At 41.4% G+C, this 21,726-nt stretch overlaps 1 protein-coding gene and 1 pseudogene across 1 annotated transcript; one reads left to right on the top strand and one right to left on the bottom strand.

Annotated features, from left to right (window-relative positions):
• Positions 1-996: 996 nt before the first annotated feature.
• On the bottom strand, positions 997-7,570 carry LOC106609387 (KICSTOR complex protein ITFG2-like; annotated as a pseudogene).
• Positions 7,571-11,653: 4,083 nt separating this feature from the next.
• On the top strand, positions 11,654-13,462 carry LOC106609474 (achaete-scute homolog 1a). The gene is made up of 2 exons (XM_014208341.2): positions 11,654-12,438; positions 12,591-13,462. Exon 1 carries the CDS (start codon positions 11,836-11,838, stop codon positions 12,418-12,420), a length of 585 nt encoding a protein of 194 aa, XP_014063816.1. The 5' UTR covers positions 11,654-11,835; the 3' UTR covers positions 12,421-12,438; positions 12,591-13,462.
• Positions 13,463-21,726: the final 8,264 nt, after the last annotated feature.

Below are 21,726 nucleotides of genomic sequence, written 5' to 3'. Positions count from 1 at the left end.
TCATCTGTACAAACAATAGTACGCAAGTATAAACACCATGGGACCACGCAGCCGTCATACCGCTCAGGAAGGAGACGCATTCTGTCTCCTAGAGATGAACGTACTTTGGTGCGAAAAGTGCAAATCAATCTCAGAACAATAGCAAACGATCTTGTGAAGATGCTAGAGGAAAATGGGTACAAAGTACCTATATCCACAGTAAAACCAGTCCTATATCAACATAACCTGAAAGGCCGCTCAGCAAGGAAGAAGCCACTGCTCCAAAACTGCCATAAAAAAGCCAGACTATGGTTTGCAACTGCATATGGGGACAAACATCGTACTTTTTGGAGAAATGTCCTCTGGTCTGATAAAACAAAAATAGAACTGTTTGGCCATAATGACCATCGTTATATTTGGGGGGAAAAGAAGGAGGCTTGCAAGCCGAAGAACACCATCCCATCCGTGAAGCACAGGGGTGGCAGCATCATGTTGTGGGGGTGCTTTGCTGCAGGTGCACTTCACAAAATAGATGGCATCATGAAGCAGGAAAATTATGTGGATGGAAAATTATGTGGATATATTGAAGCAACATCTCAAGACATCAGTCAGGAAGTTAAAGGTTTGTCGCAAATGGGTCTTCCAAATGGACAATGACTCCAAGCATACCTCCAAAGTTGTGGCAAAATGGCTTAAGGACAACAACGTCAAGGTATTGGAATAACCATCACAAAGCCCTGACCTCAATCCCATAGAAAAATTGTGGGCAGAACTGAAAAAGCATGTGCGAGCAAGGAGGCCTCCAAACCTGACTCAGTTACACCAGCTCTATCAGGAGGAATGGGCCAAAATTCACCCAACTTATTGTGGGAAGCTTGTGGAAGGCTACCCGAAACGTTTGACCCAAGTTAAACAATTTAAAGGCAATGCTACCAAATACTAATTGAGTGTATGTAAACTTCTGACCCAATGGGAATGTCATGAAAGAAATAAAAGCTGAAATAAATCCCTCTTCTATTATTCTGACATTTAACATTCTTAAAATACGACAGGGAATTTTTACTAGGATTAAATGTCAGGAATTGTGATAAACTGTGTTTAAATGTATTTGGCTAGGGTGTATGTAAACTTCCGACTTCAACTGTATATCCCCAGTCTGTCCTGTGCATGTTCACCCACACCCTACAATGAACAGCTGTGTGATGTATTTTCTGTACGTCTCTAGATGTGTCCCTCAGTGTGTGTGTGTGTGTGTGTGCGCGTGTGCATGACTGCGTTTGTGTGTATGCGCTCGCGCGCGTGATGTGTTTGTGAATCTGGGCAGCCCTTTGACAGTATTGCTAGCCTGCTGAGAGGAATTGCCCTGGGATAGAGAGAGTAAAGAAGAGAGAGGCAGAGAGAGAGAGATGAAGAGAGAGCGGTCCCCTCTGCTCCATAGGAGTGAATGCGTGGATTCCAGCCTCTGCCTCTATAAATACTCAAGTCACGCATCAGAACAACAGTCTGCTGGCGGGGAAAGGTTTTACATACATTTAGACGAGTAGAGGACACACACATTTAATCTGTTTCCCTTACTCTCAGTTAGAGGACATGAATACAGAACAGTAGATGCACTGTTTGTGTGTCAGGTAGCGTTAGTGGAGTTAATGGGGAACTAAACAAAATGGTGGACAGGGAAACCCAGGAGCTTTCTACCTGGTGCTGTGGTCTAATTAAATTACATGTAAGATTATTTTTGTATTTCGACTTACTCTCTCTCTAGTAATGAGCCTGGGGAGGAGGTTAGAACTAACTCAGGTTTTTTTCGTGATATGGTTTGAGTGAGAGTAGCTTTTAGGTTTACATTGTTGTTTAACTCCAACTCACCCACTCCCAGTTGCTCCAGCCGGGCCTTGAACTCTGGCCTCTCCTCCAGAACCCTAAGGAGATGGGTGGGCTCCATGCGCTCCAGCCTCCAGTTCACATAGATCTTGTGGTTGAAGCTGACGTACACCAGACAGGGGCTGTTCTTGCCATCCTTACAGGTGTACTGACCTGTTAAACACCAACATGTAAGGCCGGTTAGACAATACTCCACATATTCCATGACTAGGGGCCCGGGTTTTCCCTAATCACATGTCCTAATCAGGAAAAACTCCAGGCCCTAGTCATTACAGTAAAATATACATTCAGTGACAATAGGAGAGGCTTAGAAATAGGATTGTTCAAATCAAAGAAATAAAATCAGATGTTATTTGTTACATGCGCCAAATACAACAGGTTACCCACCTTACCATGAAATGACTACTTACAAGCCTTTAACCAACAATGCAGTTTTTTTTTTTTTTGTAAGAAAATATTTGCTCATCACTGTGGCCCTGTGAACGCTGGCCTATAATAACGCGTGTTTCGCAAGCAATGCCAACAGCGGTGAGGCTGAGCTAATGCACTCCAATAACCACAGAGACAAAGCATGGATGACCCCTGAGCGTGTGTAGTTCACACACTGACTCTGATAGTCCTGTCTGTAGCTTCAACATGCATTCATCGTTACACATTCTGCATTTATTCGTTGTGGTATTATTATTATTTGTATTATTCTCTGCGCTGTTGGAAAGTACCCGTAAGTAAGCATTTCACAGTTACTCCACACCTGTTGTTTAAGAAGCATGTGACAAAAAGAATTTGATTCTCTCTTGCCCATTTCTTTAATCCTCTTATTAGATAACAATATGATCTCTCTCTGCTCTCAGAGGCACTGGGGCTCGTGCAGAAATTGGAGAGACAGCGTTTGACAGCGAGCGAGAGAGTGGGAGATAAAAAGGATGTAGCTTGTTTATGTGAGCCTGAAGTCCAACACTGCCATCTAATGGAGACATGAGCTGGAAACATTCACTGTATGAATACTGGCAATATCACTTGCTTAGTCATCATGTAAATCAGGTATACATAGGTGAGGGATCTGACAAGAATGTGTGGTTCAGAATGAGATCTCACCTGCACAGAAAGCATTGACGTTCTCGTCAAACTGAAACCTCACCACCACGCAGTTGTGGTCGATGATGTAGGTCTGACCATCCCAGGCACACGCCGCCGCCACCTCCTCTCTGCCGTCGCCCTGGAGACAGAGGCACAGTCACAATGTCAAAAACCGCACGGTCACAGGCAGTCACTAAAAATAAACGTATACTGTTTTTGTAAACTCACTGTGACGTCCAGCTTCTGCAGAGCAAAGAGCTGGTGATCCACCTGCACTGACCATTTCAACTGCTCTGAACTGTCCATCAGTTTCAGTGTGCCTGGAACACAAAAACACACCATCACATTGTTCACATACTAAAATTACCAAGATGTTATGCTTAATATTGTTAATGGCATCAAGAGTATTGTTTAAACTGCATATAATACGACAGTCTGAGATTTTTTTTTAAAGAACTTAAACAGCTCAAGACCTGCAGGTCACTGGTTCTCACGGGGTTTAGGAAAACGTTAAAGCCATAGAAATGGAATGAATTATTCATATGGTTACAGCAGCACTCTGAGTGCTGGACACCAACATAGTTATCTAAAGATCTCCATCCCTGAGCTAAAAGCAAGAAAACAGCGCAAAACTGAAGGTAACCTTTATTCAACACAATTTCTGTCCCTCAATCTCTCCTGAAAAAAATCAACAAGCTTTCAATTCGAAATCCAAATACTTGGAAAAAATCATCTTCAATTTAAACTGCAACTTCATGAGTCACCTGTTTTCCCCATGTTAATTGTAGAATTGTTTAAATAAAATGGCTGTGATATGATCTGGCTACATTTCACTATTCCCTCAGCAGAATTCCTCAAACGTTGATCCTAATTAGGGTACACAGGCATGTCAAGCCCTCTCTTGCTGCATCATTATTAGCCTATCTGTGACTGGCCCAGACTCTCTAGTAAGATAATCCTATTGGTTCCCCTTTTCTTGAAATATTGATAGTCTCTCCAGGAGCTCACAGAGCCCTCATCCTGCTCAACCACAACCGGTCTCCTCTGGTAACATTCACCCACAACACCTCCCTCACTTCTACATGCCTTTCCTAGTTCTGAGTGACCTTGTTACAAACTGTAATTGGTGAGAGAGTAAGAAAGGTCTTCCTTTTCACATTAAGAGAACTGGGGAGCAGCCTAAGCAGCTCTGTGAGCTGGCAGATATACTGCCTGTCAGAGATGTTCAGCAGGTTTCTATAAGGAAGATTAATTATACAGGGTTATTGCTGTTGCGATAAACAGGTCAGTCAGGTATCTTCACAACCACAAGTCATATAAACCTTGGACCTGCTCATAATCACACTGAAAAATCACATAACAGCAGAGTGAAAGTACTTCTTTTTTTTTGTTGCTGAGCCCACTACAGTTAAGATTTAGCTCATTATTTTAGAAGATAATTGACTGCCGTGATGTTAAAACGTCCTGTCTGAACACATCCTCATTAGGATTCCGTTATGAGACGGATTGAGTAAAAAAAGTTCAGAGTGTTCAGTGGTGCGATTAGTGAATTACGCAGCGTTGCTCTTCTGAACAACTTCATTCAGACACCATCTAGAGTACAGAGGGCAAACAGGCCGCATTTAGAGGAGTCGCCTTTGGAGCCTCTGCTTATGCTCCCGATGAGATGAGTGGAAACGTTCTTGTTGTGGATCCGACCAGTGGTCAGATGCAGAATGTCGTCTCTGGAGGCACCCTCGCTGTGACAGACACATTACAAACACAGGACGATACCAACATGAACTGGCACAGCCCATCTATCATTAGACAGCCAAAGCACTTGTCTACTACTGTGTACTGTATGTATCAATACTGTATATGTGTTAGGTGCTCTGCATGTCCAGTGGTATGTACCTGCCATGTACAACCAGGCTGGGACACCATCAGTTCAGGAAGACCCTCTAGGTCTGGGTTTACTGACAGGCTGTCCACCTGTCACAGGAGGAAATAATGGATTACAAATAGTCGAGTGTACACTTTACAGGATGTGAAGTCATCCAGTGTTATGTGGGGTTTATATGTAGGGCCAGAGTTCAACTCGGGATAACCGGTCATACAAAAGTAGCTCAACTTTTAGCCAGGTCAATGTCTATGGCAACGAATCCTTCAGAACGAACCTGCTCCTGGGCAGGCTAACTCCACTTACCCTGAATGAAATGACTGAGCCGCGAGTTGAGGACCAATTAAATCAGATTCATTCCCTCTTGCAAAGACTGCATCATCCCCTCCACTTGAGGAAGACGACTGATGCAATATTTTATTCATCAAATGTTTTTTGTGTGTTACAAAATAGTAATGTTAAGATATATCACATTACACATTTAGTAATGATAGAATGCATTTTAAACTTCACGCAATGTAACACTTTTGTGTGACTTAATAAATAACAAACATCAATAGGAGTGGGAAGGTGCTTGTGCATTGATAAGCACACCAAAGACGGCCGTAACGATAACTTCGAAAATAAAGACGGCACTTTTAATAGCCTATTTCACACCATAGCCTGCTGAACTTGCAAGAGAATTTTTCTTTCAGAACAAATAAAAATGTGGCACTGATTATTTCATAGATGAATGTTTCAGCATTGTCTCAATGAAGAGTTCGACGAGCCACGTGCGACATGCGCAGTTACAAGCCTGTTCGAGTTAGCGGCAGGCGGATGAGCAATATCCACCGTCGTAGAACGGACCGAGCCTGAGCTGGAATGTAAAGCTTGCTGAAGCTGGTAAGAAAACCCTGAGTAGATCGCTCCGTAGGATACCCCTGAGGAGTTTTTCAGCCTTTGATTGACATATTCCATGTTTGTGTATAGACCTACCTGTCCCTCCAGAAGCCACTTCTTCAGCAGGACCAGCTGTCCAGAGCTCAGGTCTGAAGAATCGGTGGGCTCCTCCCAGCTGGAACGCTCTCACCACACGGTCAGTGTATCCCACTACAAGCTCACTGCGCCCATCCCCATCTGCAAAGCGTGCACAGACAGAGACAGAGACACAGACACGGCTGAGAATAAAGCAGTCAAAACAGAAACGGTCATTTGCATTGAGGGTGCCTACATCTAGGACGAAATGGGTGCAGAACAGAGAGGTTACCCATGTCACTAATAAGGATGACTTTGGTGTTGGCAGGAATGTGCTGAGAGAAGCAGGGTTTCTGGTCGTCAGGACAGCGCCTCCTGCTGGCTGGATGAATCTGACTTGGCTCCTGCCACTGCAGACAGGTCAAACAGGTGAAACCATCCCTCTGCACCCACAGCAACTACAAAGTTCTAATGGACATGTTAAGACAGTGAAAAGTTAGATGATAGCACTCATTGGATGTAAGGGGAAAAAACACAAATATTCCTCATCTGACTGGAGGACTATGCAGTTTCTGCACACCCACCCTTCCTTTGTTGCAGATGTCTCCAACACCAACACAGGTGAGCTAAAAAATAAACAAAAATGATAACTCATTAAATATTTGTCTAAATCTGCTAAAATAACAACAGAAATCAGATGTGCAGACAGGGGTGTTCAAATTCCCTCTTTTATGCCACTACAGTTGTATTTAAATGCGACGATATTTGAACTCAAAGAGGGGTGATCAAAGAACCTCTAAGCAGCCACTTACCATGCCCACACATGTTCTAGTGATCCAAGGCTTAGAGTCATCATTCTTGTACACATGCAGCTTTCCACTGGTGTCACCCACAATAAGTTCATTCAGCTGTTAAAAAAATATGAACAGTTAGTGTCAAGGTTTTGGTGTCAGGGCCATGGGTACAGTCACAGCCAGGACATTTGGTTTCCATAGATATAAGACATGTTGTCATAAATATGTTGAAGGTCAAGGAAAAAGAGGACGGTTATGGCAACTACTATTTCACTCTTGACCCTCTTATCGTGACTGGAGGGGATGAGTCAGAGACCCTCTAAAGCAGGAGTTATTTACAGTACAGGGACTAGAAAGGCACAGCTGGACAACGAGTGGGCAAGTGGAGAGTGGGCAAGTGGAGAGTGGGCAAGTGGATAATGGGCAGAGCAGTTTATGACTTCTGAAAAATGATTTATATGTTGCCACGTAGGTGGGGAAATAACTGACAAAAAAACGAGTTGATACATGTCATTGGTAGGCCTACAATATGTATAACTGGCCCTAGGAGGTGGATAGACTAACGACGTGCGCATTGAGAGTACACACATTTTTTTCAAGATTGCCAATGTCTGAAAACATGGACACAAGGAAAGATCGCTGAATAATTGTCTAGCTGCTGATACTTTACTGAGTCATTGTCCGCATCCCCAAGACAAATTGCATGCGGGAAAAGGGTTCCGGTGAAATCCAAACTAACACGCTGAACATAGCTCAAGGACCGCATATCACCAGTTAACAGTTTGACAGCTGAGCTGGACACTGACAGCTGCAATTTGCACCATCCAAATGCAAGTTAGAGAAAGGTCAAGTAATTAGCTGTGTTAAAGCGTATATTTAAGCGTTGCTTCTGCTTTTAAACTTGGCGTGATAACTATTATCAACCATAACTAAACTAAAAATAACAGAAAGCTGCACTAAACTTGTAAGCCGTGAGGGTTTCTACGCTCCTCCTTAAACAAAGCTCACATGACAAAAACAGTACGGAAACTTACTTCAGACAAGCTTCACGCGTTTTGTATTTTGCGATTCGTATGGTCACGTGGTGATATTTATTGGAATCCCACAGATATCGTTAGTTATTGAGAAGTAAAGAAAAAATGAAACAGCCAACGGAAATGTTATATTGTAACATAATCCCGGCATTTGTACTTATGCACAAATACTGAATCCCACCTAGCTGATTATTCAATTGTTCATAATACAGACTAATGTCACACTCACATGTAACCTAGTAATTCCAGAATATTCTAAGAGTGTAAATTAGAAATTATAACATCAGTAAACTAAAAGAATAACGTGGTAGACTGCTGTGGCCATTAAATCAAAAAGGTTTAAAAACTCAGTACAACTGCCATCAAGTGGTTACTCGTCGGGGTGCATTTAGGTGATGCACTGTCTATCCTGTAGAGGGTACTGTTGTACAAGACAAAATATTTTCCAACTATTTCACCTCATCCATACTGTCGAGAGATCCAAGGCACTTCTGACCCATATGACCCTTTGAGTGAGGAACCCAAGTCACCATTGGTTTGCCTATATATTAGGCCTAAATGTTTGAAAGGCCTACATTTGTTGGTATATTCTCAGAAGTGCGGAATAATTTCAGTGCACATAACAGCCTGTGGATATTTACTGCAGCAGAGCCACTGTTTTCAGTGATCTCAAGTGGTGTAAAGTACTTAAGTAAAAATACTTTAAAGTACTACTTAAGTCGTTTTTTGGGGGTATCTGTACATTATTTTACTATTTATATTTTTGACTACTTTACTTTTATTTCACTACATTCCTTAAGAAAATATTGTACTTTTTACTCCATACATTTTCCTTGACACCCAAAATAACTCGTTACATTTTGAATACTTAGCAGGACAGAAAACTAGTCAAATTCACACACTTATCAACCGAACATCCCTGGTCATCCCTACTGCCTCTGATCTGGCGGACTCACTAAACAGAGGACATTCCTGGTCATCCCTACTGCCTCTGATCTGGCAGACTCACTAAACAGAGGACATTCCTGGTCATCCCTACTGCCTCTGATCTGGCAGACTCACTAAACAGAGAACATCCCTGGTCATCTCTACTGCCTCTGATCTGGCAGACTCACTAAACAGAGAACATCCCTGGTCATCCCTACTGCCTCTGATCTGGCAGACTCACTAAACACACTAATGCTTCCTCTGTAAATTGTGTCTGAATGTTGGAGTGTGCCTGTGGCTTTCTGTAAATAAAATAAAAACAAGAAAATGGTGCCATCTGGCTTGCTTAATATAAGGAATTTGAAATGATTTATACTTTAATTTTGATACTTAAGTATATTTTAAACCAAATACTTTTAGACTTTTACTCAAGTAGAATTTTACTGGGTGACTTTTACTTTTACTTGAGTCATTTTCTTAAAGGTAGCTTTACTTTTCCTCAAGTATGACAGTTGGGTACTTTTTCCATCACTGGTGATCTCTCTCTCTCTGTGTGTGTGTGTGTGTGTGTGTGTGTGTGTGTGTGTGTGTGTGTGTGTGTGTGTGTGTGTGTGTGTGTGTGTGTGTGTGTGTGTGTGTGTGTGTGTGTGTGTGTGTAAAGAACAGAACAGGTAGTCACGACCCATTAAACAGCTGCACATCACTGGCCACAGACAAGGACTGGATGACTGTCCACATCGACTGTAGGGAATTTCAGATAGATATTCAGTTCATCATCTCTTCAATAGGCTAACTGCTGAGAGAAGTTGATTCAGATTACTCAGATGCCTTGTGATGGCATGGTTCATTACCATTCACTCCAGATGTTTTTGACAGGTCTCATTAATTCATTAAATGCATAGCACAACACTTTCCTTTTACTCAATAAGTAAAACAAAAGCATCAGATAGATGTTTAAAATAGCCTAATTTTCAACGTCCAAAACTTTCTAAATAAAAGTCCCCATATACTGTCATGTACGCTAGCTAGACAACACTGTGCTATAGTCCACTTCGAATGTTTTATTTCAGATATGCTCTTTCATCTAAAACTCTATTTTTTTAGCACAATTGAATAGTTAATGCAGCTGAATATAGGCTATGCCCTTCAAACTTTTTTATTTAGACCTATTCATGTATATAAATTGTTAGTAAAGATAAATCAGAAATGCTTCAAAATGCATTCAGTAGGGGATTTTCACTTTATTATAAGACTGATCTGTTGTAATGCACCTGCAGAAATGATACAAAGTAGAGTCAGTGCCATGGGCGACCCCCAACTACAATTTTATTTATAAAAAATAAACACCACAATTTAGTTTAACAGCTAACAAATTGAAAATTAATCCCGCATATCACATAGGGATTATTTCCCAGGACAAATGGGCCCTTATGAGTTTTGTTTTATGATGTCTCAGTGAACTCCAAAAGTAGAAAGACAGAGGTGTTTCAATGGATACTCGGGCGCCCAGATGTCATATTAATTATTACACTCGGCTATGACTGGAACCCTCAAATAGAGGGAGCGCTCTGCCTGCCTCTGGAAGATCTGCAGTAGAAAAAAGTCTTTACAAAGCGCTAATTGGACTCTGGAACCGCACTGACAGGGGATGGTAGATAGGTTTCAGAAAGCCGACGATGGCGAGGGGGCTGGGGGAAACTGAATAGAACCCACGCTTATTTTCTAAACTCTCTTGCTGTGCAAAAAAAGGAGGAAAAAGAAAAGAAAAGTTGGTGGGGGCTGGGTTCTTCAATGCAGGCTTGATTTTGAATGCCACAGCCAAAATTTCACAATTTACCCCCTCCCCTCAAACACACACACACACACACACACACACACACACACACACACACACACACACACACACACACACACACACACACACACACACACACTCATCCCCATGAGTGGAGTCGGTTGGTTTTGTTCTGAGTGAAAGACATGTTCTATTATGCTGCCCTTTAAAAGAAAACAAAATTGTCGAAATACACTGTGTCGAGTCGTTACTGTAACAAAATAGGGTGTATCAAATCATACACAAAACATCCTCGAACGCGTCCTTCTTATGGCCCCTTCTCAGATTTACCCTTCCGTTCCGCCTCTCCGAGGGTGATGATTAGCTCTAGCCTAATGAAAGTGGGAAATTCGCCTCTGCTGGACAAAGCTCCATTCTTCGAAAGACGAAGCATTCAAATGCGGTTGTAAAAGTGTTAACAATAAACTGTGGGTCATCCAAGACTGTGGGGTCTGCTTGTGCATGCCAACCCGAAAGTGTTCCAAACAACTTACAGTCAATGGGGTCTATAAGGTATACCTTATAGTATACTGCCCATACTGTATAGACTTTAAAGACAATGCAAACAACTAAATCGTAACATCTTTGATAAGCGCCTATAAGGTCCGCCTGAGTTTGAGAGCTGCCTTTCAGCACTACTTTTCGGTCCACTTGAGAAATTGGTTATCTGCATGCGTAAAAAGCTAGTATAGCCTAATAAGTTCGCTAGTGTAAGCTATTTAAAAAAAAGTATATATTCCCAAAAAAATTCAACAGTTGTTTGCGTCACCCATAAAGGGACACGTTTAACTCATTTTACGCATAAAATGAAATTACGCCTTGGTTGTCTTTCGACCTCGACCTCGATCTTATTTTATATTCTATCACACTGTGGCCAACTTTTATGAACAAGACCCGCAGTCTCTCCTTCGCCATGAAGCAATTCAATATATCTAGTATATAAGGTCAATTTCTGAACCGAAGACGATCTATTTTTATGCATTTTGTATGAGGAGCATTTTGGAACCTTTGTGCGTAATCATGCGATCCGGTGCTAGATTTTCAAATCAGACTTGAATGAAAAGTATCATTCTATTAGTGCTCAAAACTCTCAAGACATCTGGAACAAGTCGGCATGCTGCAACCAGTTGTGCTTTGGCGACTGTTTGTTCAGTGGTTCAAGTGGCACGCGACCGGCGTACGCATTGCAACAGCATAGGAGCCAAGGTGAATACAACTAGCACGAGGAGGAGGCGTGGTCAGGTCCAGCGCGTGGGGCTGCCAGTGTATAAGCCTCGCTACTAGCCTTTCTCAGGACTCAGTTCAGACTGAGGAGTGTGCGAGGCAGAAGCCCACAAGACTGCCCATTAAACAAGGCTAAAGTGAGCATTAAGCCACACGTGAACGCCACGAGCAGGACGCACTGCTACCGATCTATCCAAAGAAGAACTGAGATTCTCTGCAGCTCTTATTTTTATTTTTCAATACGTGCCGATGGACATCACAGCCAAGATGGAAATAAATGTGAGCCAGCAGCAGTTCATGCCGCCCTCCTGCTTCTTTGCTGCCGCAGCGCAGAGTATCCAGCTCAGCCCTACCAGCAGCCAAGGGAGCGGCAAGTCAGCGTCCAAGGTGAAGAGACAGCGCTCATCCTCGCCCGAGCTGCTAAGATGCAAGAGGAGGCTGAACTTTGCCGGCTTTGGGTACAACCTGCCGCAGCAGCAGCCTCACACGGTGGCGCGGCGGAACGAGAGGGAGCGCAACAGAGTGAAACTTGTCAACAACGGCTTCGCCACTCTCCGGGAACACGTCCCCAATGGCGCGGCCAACAAGAAGATGAGCAAAGTGGAAACGTTACGGTCGGCGGTGGAGTACATTCGGGCACTGCAGCAACTTTTGGATGAGCACGACGCGGTGAGCGCAGCGTTTCAGTCCGGGGTCCTGTCGCCCAACAACTACCCCAACGAGATGAACTCCATGGCAGGCTCTCCAGTGTCCTCCTACTCGTCCGATGAGGGGTCTTACGACCCCCTCAGTCCCGAGGAGCAGGAACTCCTGGACTTCACTAACTGGTTCTGAGCATCTGTATCCTATAAGGTAAAACTGTTTTTATAATAGGCCTATCATTCATATTCTACAAGTACTGTATTATGCTTTGTTATAATGAATATTTGCATTATTACGTTTTCAAGATCAATTGAAAATAACTGAACTAATGTCTTACCTCCTTTTCTTGTTCGTAACTATAGGAATATGGATCAATTGAAAGATGTAAACTCTCAGCATGGCTCGGGAGGATTACAGAGGAGCTCGCGCCCTCTAGAACAAGACGCACTGAGCTGGCGTTCTGCTCCGGTCGTCCACGACCCAGTCCATCTAAAGGAACAGCCTTGCAACCAGAGAAACTGCGGACATGCAGGCCAGGGTTGAGCCAAACGCCAAAGGACTAAAAAGAAAACGGGCTCTCCATGTCTGGCAGCGTGGGAATCCAACCTTCCAGCACATTCGCCCACGAAAACAACATTTCAAAAGTGATTTTACAACAGCACACAAAGCATTATTTAAAATGTTGTTCTCAAACTATGCTTAATCCAATCAAAGAACATCAACCCTTCTTTGTAAACTCCTGTGACATTTAGTTCTAAAATGCTTCCAATGTGCGGATTTTATTATATGAAATTCTATATCAAACATGTTTTTGAAATATATCAAGATATTTTTGTATGTAAGAGATTTTTTTTAGATGTTTTCTTTTGTATATATTTATATTGATAAGTTGCTCTTACCTCTTGCCTATTTTAGACTTGTATAATGCTCTGCAGCTGGCTATTCTGTGTATGGTCATTGATTAATGGGGTTTCAAGAAGGGGTTTGACACTCCGACGTTTTATTTTAACACCAATGTGTCTTATTTAATAGGAAATACATGTTATTGTACATGGAGTTCACGATGATCAAAGGTTATGCAGCTATTGTCCAAACAGAGCACAATGGCGATTCATTGTCTATTGCTATACTGCCAGCTCCACACTGCCTTTACTTATATCATGTTGGTTGAAAAGAGAAAAGCATATAACCATATTTTCTACACTCTAGTCTCATAATAAAACATTTTCTAGTATTTCCTTTTGTACCTCAGACTTTTTTACGTTTGCATTTTACATTCACTTTTAATTACAGTGTGTTTTGACTGGAGATGGAATGGGAGAAAGGATATAGGAGACGGGGGAATGAAATATATTTCTGTTACATTTTTTATAAAAATATTACCCATTTTACGCACACTTACACCAACGAATTCATGCCATATCACACATTTTACGCGCGTCCCCATTTGCGTAAAAAACGGTACATTCTGTAATATAAGTTATTGACATACAAATAGAGTAATATAACAATAGCAAATTCGATTCCTAAAGAATCCAATAGCCCTGTTTCTAGCCCGAGGATACTTAATGGGGGGATAATACGTCTTGCCTGGCTTTAGGCTAGCGGAGAGGTGTCATGAATATTGGAGCGTTCATGCTGCATGTCAATTCTGTTGTGCACCAGCTCAATGCTGAAGCGCGCAAGCGCGTGCATATCAGAGCGAGAAAAATATGTAGCTACAGACCAGCACCCCAAAATAGCACTTGAAAAAGTCCCAGTTGTGACAATGACTCCGTCCGTCCGTCTATGCCATCCTCTTAGTCAAATCCATTACAATAAACTCTAAAAACAACTTTAGTCAACGAAACTGTATAAATAACAGTGAATTATATCAGTTTACTATGTTTTTGGAACCTCTAATATATTGTGCAATTCTGTAAAACAAACAATCCTATTTCTAATTTATTTCGTTGGCAAACCATCAACATTAGGATTCTGAATCATATAGAACTGTAGGGTTTAAGCTCTGAAAATAAAGTTAATTGCGATGACAAGAAAAAACGCAAAGCTTGAAAGTTATTCTTGTTTAGCCTACATGAAAATTCTCACTTGTGGTAAGTTGCAGGTGCCTACAGTGTAAAAATAAACATACAAACAGTTTTGCAAAGAGCACCCATAACATTCTGCTCCATTTCACTCTGTAAAGTGCAAAGGTGACAATATATTTGACCGTAACTGTAGGCTGTATATTGAAACTCACATTAAGCATAATCAAAGGGAAGGAAATCATTTGTAATTGTTTGGTTATATTGATTACAAAAGTTGGCACTTGGTAGTCTTGTTTGCCTTGGTTTGTAAGATTTAATCAATGAAACAGAGACTGATTAAATATTTTAGATGAAAATATGTTTAGTTCAGGTACCTATCTATTCACTGAGGCCAAGAAGCATCGAGTTTGGGTTTGACAGGTAGGGACGCGTTTGCTTCGAGGCGCGTGCCTCGTTTAATGACTGAATGCGGTTGCATAGTGGTGGAGTGGAGACCGCGCATTGAATTGGCTGACGGCGTGTGGCTTTCCTAGCACTCAACAAATGTCCTTGGGAAGAAAAAAAAACTGTTTGGCTGAAGTTAAACCATTTGTTGCGTGCAGCTGCCAGAGGGAATATCGTCAAAGAGTGCCAGGTATTGTCCACCACTATCTCTAGCTGAAAGGGCTATTGCTCAGCAGTTAGTCACGTGTGATGTTACCACAATACAATTCCTTGACACCAAGATAAACATCATAGCTGATGTTTCATGAATGATATATTCGCTAAAATGGTAGTCACATAAGAATATATTCTAAGGCATGGCTACTAGGCCTACATCTTATTTGAGTGGAGCCTACTCTTACATAAAGCCTGTGTATTGTGTATAACGCACCATTATCTAACTCTCTAGGGGGACAAATACTGATTTTAAATCTATTGCTGAGACCAAGTTCTTTATAGACAGGACACAACGTGTATTTTCTGATGGTGTTAAGTCAGGTTTCCTTGATATTACGAAAGGTGTCATTCAAGGTTTGATTTTGGGTCCTGTACATTTTACTAACTACAGTACAGAAACAATATTGGTTTGTCTGTAAAAAATGGTAACCTTCACTTGTGTGCGGGCATACTGTTGTGTATTCTGCTGCCCCTTCTGTTGACAAGGCTCTATCTGATCTTCAATCTGCCTTCATTGATTTACAGAAAACCTTTATTGACCTCAAACTAGTATTGAATTATATGTTTTCTAGAGCACATGTACTTTAGATTGTGCTAACATCGATTGTGTCCCTGCATACAAATATCTGGGCATCTGGATAGACGATGGGCTGTCTTTTAAATGTTGATGATTTTGTGAGGAAGCTGAGAATAAAAATGGGCTTCTTCTATAGAAAAAGTCCTGCCTCTCGCTTAATAGTAGAAAGCAGATCATTTTATCGACGTTCCTACAGTTCCTAGACTATGGTGACATCTATATGAATGCAGCAGCCACTTCATTAACGCTGTTAAATGCAGTTTACCATAGCGCACTTCGTTTTATTACTGGTGACAGGTTCAGTACACATCACTGCCTTCTTTACCAAAGAGTAGGCTGGCCCTCTTTGAAGTCACATAGGTCGATTCATTGCTCTCTTTTTATTTATAAAGCTCTCTTACAAAAACTCTGGCCGTACCTAACATAATTAATAACCTTTAGACATACGAGTCACAGTACCCTACCTGGTCTCAGGGATGGCTCCTCAGGAAATCCCTTCGGTCTCTGCTTTTAGTTTGTTAGCACCCTATGTATGGAACAATCTACAGAGTTCCCGGATGTGGTGTGGTGCCTCTCGGGGAGTTCAAATTGTTGATTTGGGACCTCTTTACTGAGGAATGTGATTGTTTTTCTTGAATGTGTTTGTAATTTTGTATAGGCCTATTTGTATTATATTGTAAATTGTGTATATGCTGGGCTCGCTTGGTAAATAGACCTTGGTCTCAATGGAACTCCCTGTTAACCTTTTACTGCAGTGGGCTAAATCAGGGTCACACAGTCTTTCTTGGTAGTCTTAAACAAATCTACTGTACTTTGAAACAAAAGTACACACTTCACACACGGTTATGGGCTTAAACAATAAATAAAAAAATTGGCAACTGAAAACATTAACGCTTTCAGTTGAAAAGCGTTAACGAAAATGTATTACATTTTGGGTTTGCATCCAAATATTATACTTTATATACATCACAGAAGACTTAAATATAACAAAACCGTTTGACATAGAAACACCGAATCCTCGGCGTAAAAAACAGAAAATGTTGATTAATTATGAAAAAAATAACATTACACCCATGATTGCACTAGGGGGCGAATTGATCATTTGACTGCAGGAAAGGGTTACAATAAAGGTCAAATAAAAATAGATCTTACCAAGAAGGGCACAAGACACAAAAACGACAGGCAATATGTATAGCTCTCTTTGGTACCCTTATTAGGCATTATAGAATTTCTATGACACAGCTACCCGAAAACAGCAATGAATGGTCTGAACAATTCCGTGACCGCCTGTCAGAGTGCGTTAACCCTTTTCTCCCCGACTCTGTCAAGCCCGAGGGAAATGAAATAAAGAACTGCCATATCTAATTTGTAATTTCTTGCCGGACCCTCTCACTTAAAGCTGAGGGAGATGATTGAAAACACATAGGAGATTTAGGTTAGGTCATGCTTCATTTATTTTATTTTCATAATGCCACATTACTCAGTTACTAAAGCGGTGGAGAGCCATTATATTCCCCCCCATCTTAAAAACCCGCACAAAGGTTTGGCATAAATCATGCATTAAATCAATGCTTGATTTGTGCAAAAGTTCGAAGTTGCACCTGCATCTTGCATTTTTGGTTTTGGCCCCCCATGAGCATCAATTGTGCATCCCGTGTCTAACTGGAGTCTAAACGTGTTATGTCCCTATTCAGTGCATTACTGATTCAGCATGAACCGCAACTGAAAAGCCCTGCATATTTCAGTACCATAGACAGCACCCTTCTCCAGCTTAGATGTCCACCTTCAGTAGACTATTTATAAATGCATATTCCAAAGGGTGTCTCCAAAGCCCTTTTGAAGAAATGTCTCAGAATGTCGACCTTGGTACATGAAAAGTGCCCCCCCCCCCCAAAAAAAAAACCATCTAAAAAACAGCTTTAAGTGCTTTAGCTATCTTTTTAGAAAGGGTACCCTGGAACCATGTTGCCACAGTGTGTGGTAGCTAATGACAGATAGGGGTCAAGCCTGTTTAGCCAATGACAACACAGGTTGCTGGAGTCATCCAGTGGGTTGGCGATGGCCAAGTTGTGGATTAGGACGAAGAGGGGCCGGTACGCCAGGAAGTCCACCAGGTCCAGGGAGCTGATGTGTCGGAGCTCCTGTTTGATGGCTTCCTCTTGTTCTGGTCGGATGCCCCCGGCCTTTAGCTCCACCAGGAGCTGCTCTGCGCTGATACAGCCCTGCTGGGCCACAGCGCCCCCTGTCTGCACCTCCAGCAGGAACAGGAACAGCTGCTGTAGAGGGACAAACACCATGTCAATACAGGTGGAAAAAAGAGAGGCCCTTTCAATATGCAATGGTGTGGACTTGGTTTAGACAGGGCAGAGGTGTGCGTGTGTGTCTCGTGTATGTGTGTGTCAGTCGGTGTGTGCCTCTCCTAGCGTCTCATGTTACATCGGCCTGTTTCTAGTCTTGTATGAGTGCACCTGTTTGCACAGTTAAATGCATTCTAGGTAATAATTGGGGGGAGGGGGTATAATCCTCTGGCAATCAGCCCATTTCTACCCTCCAGCTCCTGCAGCCCAGTTAACAACCCTATCCCTACCACCAGCTCTATAATTACAAAGCCTTCCTCCACCTAGAACAGGCTCAGTTTCCACACCCATGGCCACATGCTTTCATGTTCCCTATGTGCCTTTCAGCAGCCTCGTCGGCCTGGCCTCCCCATTTGAATGCGACGGGCTGCCTTGCCTCTTGTGAATGGCCATCCTATAACTCTGGTCCATCTGAGATGAGTGGTAGTGTGTCTCAGGGCTGATTAAAGGGAGGGGCGGAGCGGCGCGGGAGGTACACCGCTGAGCACTTTAATGAGATTAAGGCCCAGCAATCCATGAAAGCGAAAAGGAGCCTCTCTCTCCCTCTCTCTCTTTCTATAGATGCACTTGGTCCTTCTGGAAAAAGCTAGTTTTACTAAGCTTTCATTTGAAATGCCCTTCAAAGTGTTTACCAAGTCTTTATTTCACTGTAATTACCCTCCCGGGGCCATGAAAGAGGGAGAGGTACCGCAGGTTGGAAGAGATTGTGATGTAAGCATGAAAATACCTTCATGAGAGTGATTATGGTAAATGTTAAACTGTACTGTACATGGTAAAGATGAGCTTTACAGTTAGGAAGTAAGCAAACTACCTGAATTATATTGAATATTATTACCACATGAATAGTGCCTTCAGAAAGTGGGATTAAAATGGATTTCATGGACATTTTTTTGTCAGCAATCTACACAAAATACTCAGTAATGTAAGTAGTCAATACATGTTAGAATCACCTTTGGCAGTGATTACAGCTGTGAGTCTTTCTGGGTATGTCTATAAGAGCTTTCCATACCTGGATTGTGCAACATTTACCCATTATTCTTTTCAAGATCTGTCAAATTGGTTGTTGATCATTACTAGACAACCATGTTCAGCAGATTTAAGTCAAAACTGTAACTCGGCCACTCAGTAAAATTCAATGTTGTCTTGGTAAGCAACTCAAGTGTAGATTTGGCCTTGTGTTTTAGGTCAGGGTTTTCCAAACTTGGTTCCGCTGGGTGCAAGTTTTGTTTTTTGCCCTAGCACTACACAACTGATTCAAATATCCAACTCATCGTCAAGCTTTGATTAATTGAATCAGCTGTGTAGTGCTAGGGCAAAAACTAAAAGTACACCCATGGGGGGCCACGGGACTGAGTTTGGGAAACTCTGTTTTAGGTTATTGTCCTGCTGAAAGGTGAATTAATCTCCCAGTGTCTGATGGAAAGCAGACTGAAACAGGTTTTCCTCTAGGATTTTGCCTGTGCTTAGCTCCATTCTGTGTTTTTCCTTTACAGAAAAACTCCCCAGTCCTTAATGATTACAAGAATACCCATAATCCAATGCAGCCACCACTATGCTTGAAAATAGGAAGTGGTACTCAGTAATGTGTTGTATTGGATTTGCCCCAACCATAACACTTTGTATTCAGGACAAAAAGTCAATTGCTTTGTCACATTTTTTGCAGTATTACTTTAGTGCCTTGTTGTAAACAGGATGCATGTTTTGTAATATTTTTATTCTAAACAGACTTCCTTTTTTTCACTCTGTCGATTTGGTTAGTATTGTGAAGTAACTACAATGTTGTTGATCCATCCTCAGTTTTCTCCTATCACAGCCATTAAACTCTGTAACTGTTTTAAAGTCACCATTGACCTCATGATGAAATCCCTAAACGGTTTCCTTCCTCTCCGGTAACTGAGTTAGGATGGACGCCTGTAACTTTGTAGTGACTGGGTGTACTGATTTGATTTTGATTTGATTTGGATCTCTTTTAGTCCCCATTTGGACTGATCTTCCAAGAGTCCTTAAATATTAAAATACAATTTATATACAAACACATTTTCACATATAACACACTATTACAAACATACATAATATACTAACGTAATAAACCAATAAATAATCAATCTAAAAAATATGGATTCTTCATCTACTGTAATCCCACAACATTTCTGTGTATTATATTTAAATTGTTTTAAAATAATGTTTACATTTATATATTGAAAGGTTTCTGGTTTGCTCAGTTCATTTATTCCATTTCTTTATTGCTCTAAATCGAAATGTTCTTTTGCCTATTTCTCTTTTCTGTCTGGATAACGCATAGATGGTGGACAATCTATTCCTAGTATTTACGGAATGTCTGTCTCTTACCAACTGATTACCATTGTGAATTGTACTTGGCCGTTTTAAATGATGTATATTATGAAATAAAATAAGCATGTTTTTTTCAATTATCTTGTCGATTGATGACCAACCAAGAACATTGCGTATGACTGCAACAGAAAAACCATATCTCCACTGTAAAACAATCCTTGCTGCTTTGTTCTGTGCAATCTGCAGCCTCCTAACTTCACTTGATGATGCATTTCCCCAGACCACAGAACAGTAGTTCACTTGACTCTCAATTAAAGCTTGTGTTATTTGCTTAAGAATTTTTCCTGGTAAATATTTAGCTATCCTTCTGATTATACATGCTGTTTTAATATTTTTTTTTACATAGATTAGTTATTTGAGATGACCATGATAAGCAGTTGTGTAGCTGCACTCCTAATAGTTTGGTTTCTGCCACTTCTTCAATTTGTACTCCTCCCATACTTAATTGTATCCTATGCTGTTTTGGCCTTTTCCTAGTGGAACAGACCAACATAACTTTGGTTTTCTTGGTGTTTAAAACAAGTTTATTCTGGCAAACCCACTCCCTAATATTCTCCAAATCTCCTTGTAAAGCTTGCTGTACCTGTTGAACCGATTGTCCTGCTGAATAAATTGTAGTATCATCTGCAAATATAGTAGCTTGAGTTTCAGCTAGGGCATAGGAAAGGTTGTTGGTATATATTAAATAAAGAAGTGGCCCAAGGCAGCTGCCCTGCGGTATTCCACAGTTTAAAGCATGAGGGGAAGAAAATGAACCATTCATATAGGTGGACTGTTTCCTGTCAGTTAGATATGACTGTACCCAATTCAATGCTACCTCCTTAAAACCATAATGCATTCATTTTTTCAAAATTATCTCATGATCCACTAAATCAAATGCTGCACTGAAATCTAAAAATAGTACCCCCACAAACTTGCCATTATCCATAGCATTGAGCCACTGGTCAGTCATGTCAACCAATGCAGTGGTAGTGGAATGATTTTTGCGATAAGCATGCTGATTGGCTGTAATCAGATCATTATTTTCCATGTACTCCCATATTTGTCTACTCACAATACCCTCCAATATCTTACTGAGTGTAGGGAGTAGACTAATTGGTCGACTATTGGCAGGAGTAGCGGGTTCTTTGCAGTCTTTTGGAATAGGACAAAGTTTAGCATGCTTCCATACATTTGCAAACATCCCCTTTTCCAGTGACCAATTAAATATGTATCTCAGTGGAACTGCAATCTGGGGAGCAGCACAGCGAAGCAAAAAATTGTCCATTAGATCATAACCTGTAGATTTCCCATCAGGTAATGACTTCAAAAGGTTTAACACCTCCTCCACTGACACCGTTTGCAGACTAAAAGAGCAGATCTTGTTGCTCATAATATGATCATCAATCCATTGGACAATAGCTTGTTTGGAAGAATGTATGTTTACATTGTTGCTCAGTAAATTAATTTTCTTTGTGAAAAAATCTGCAAAATGATTGGCAATATCAACTGGTTTTGTTATTATTCTCCCGTCAACCTCCAT

This window comes from Salmo salar, chromosome ssa07 (genome assembly GCF_905237065.1).
Source record: "Salmo salar chromosome ssa07, Ssal_v3.1, whole genome shotgun sequence".
In the NCBI taxonomy this organism is placed as follows: Eukaryota; Metazoa; Chordata; class Actinopteri; order Salmoniformes; family Salmonidae; genus Salmo; species Salmo salar.
This window is presented reverse-complemented; position numbering and strand designations above follow the sequence as displayed.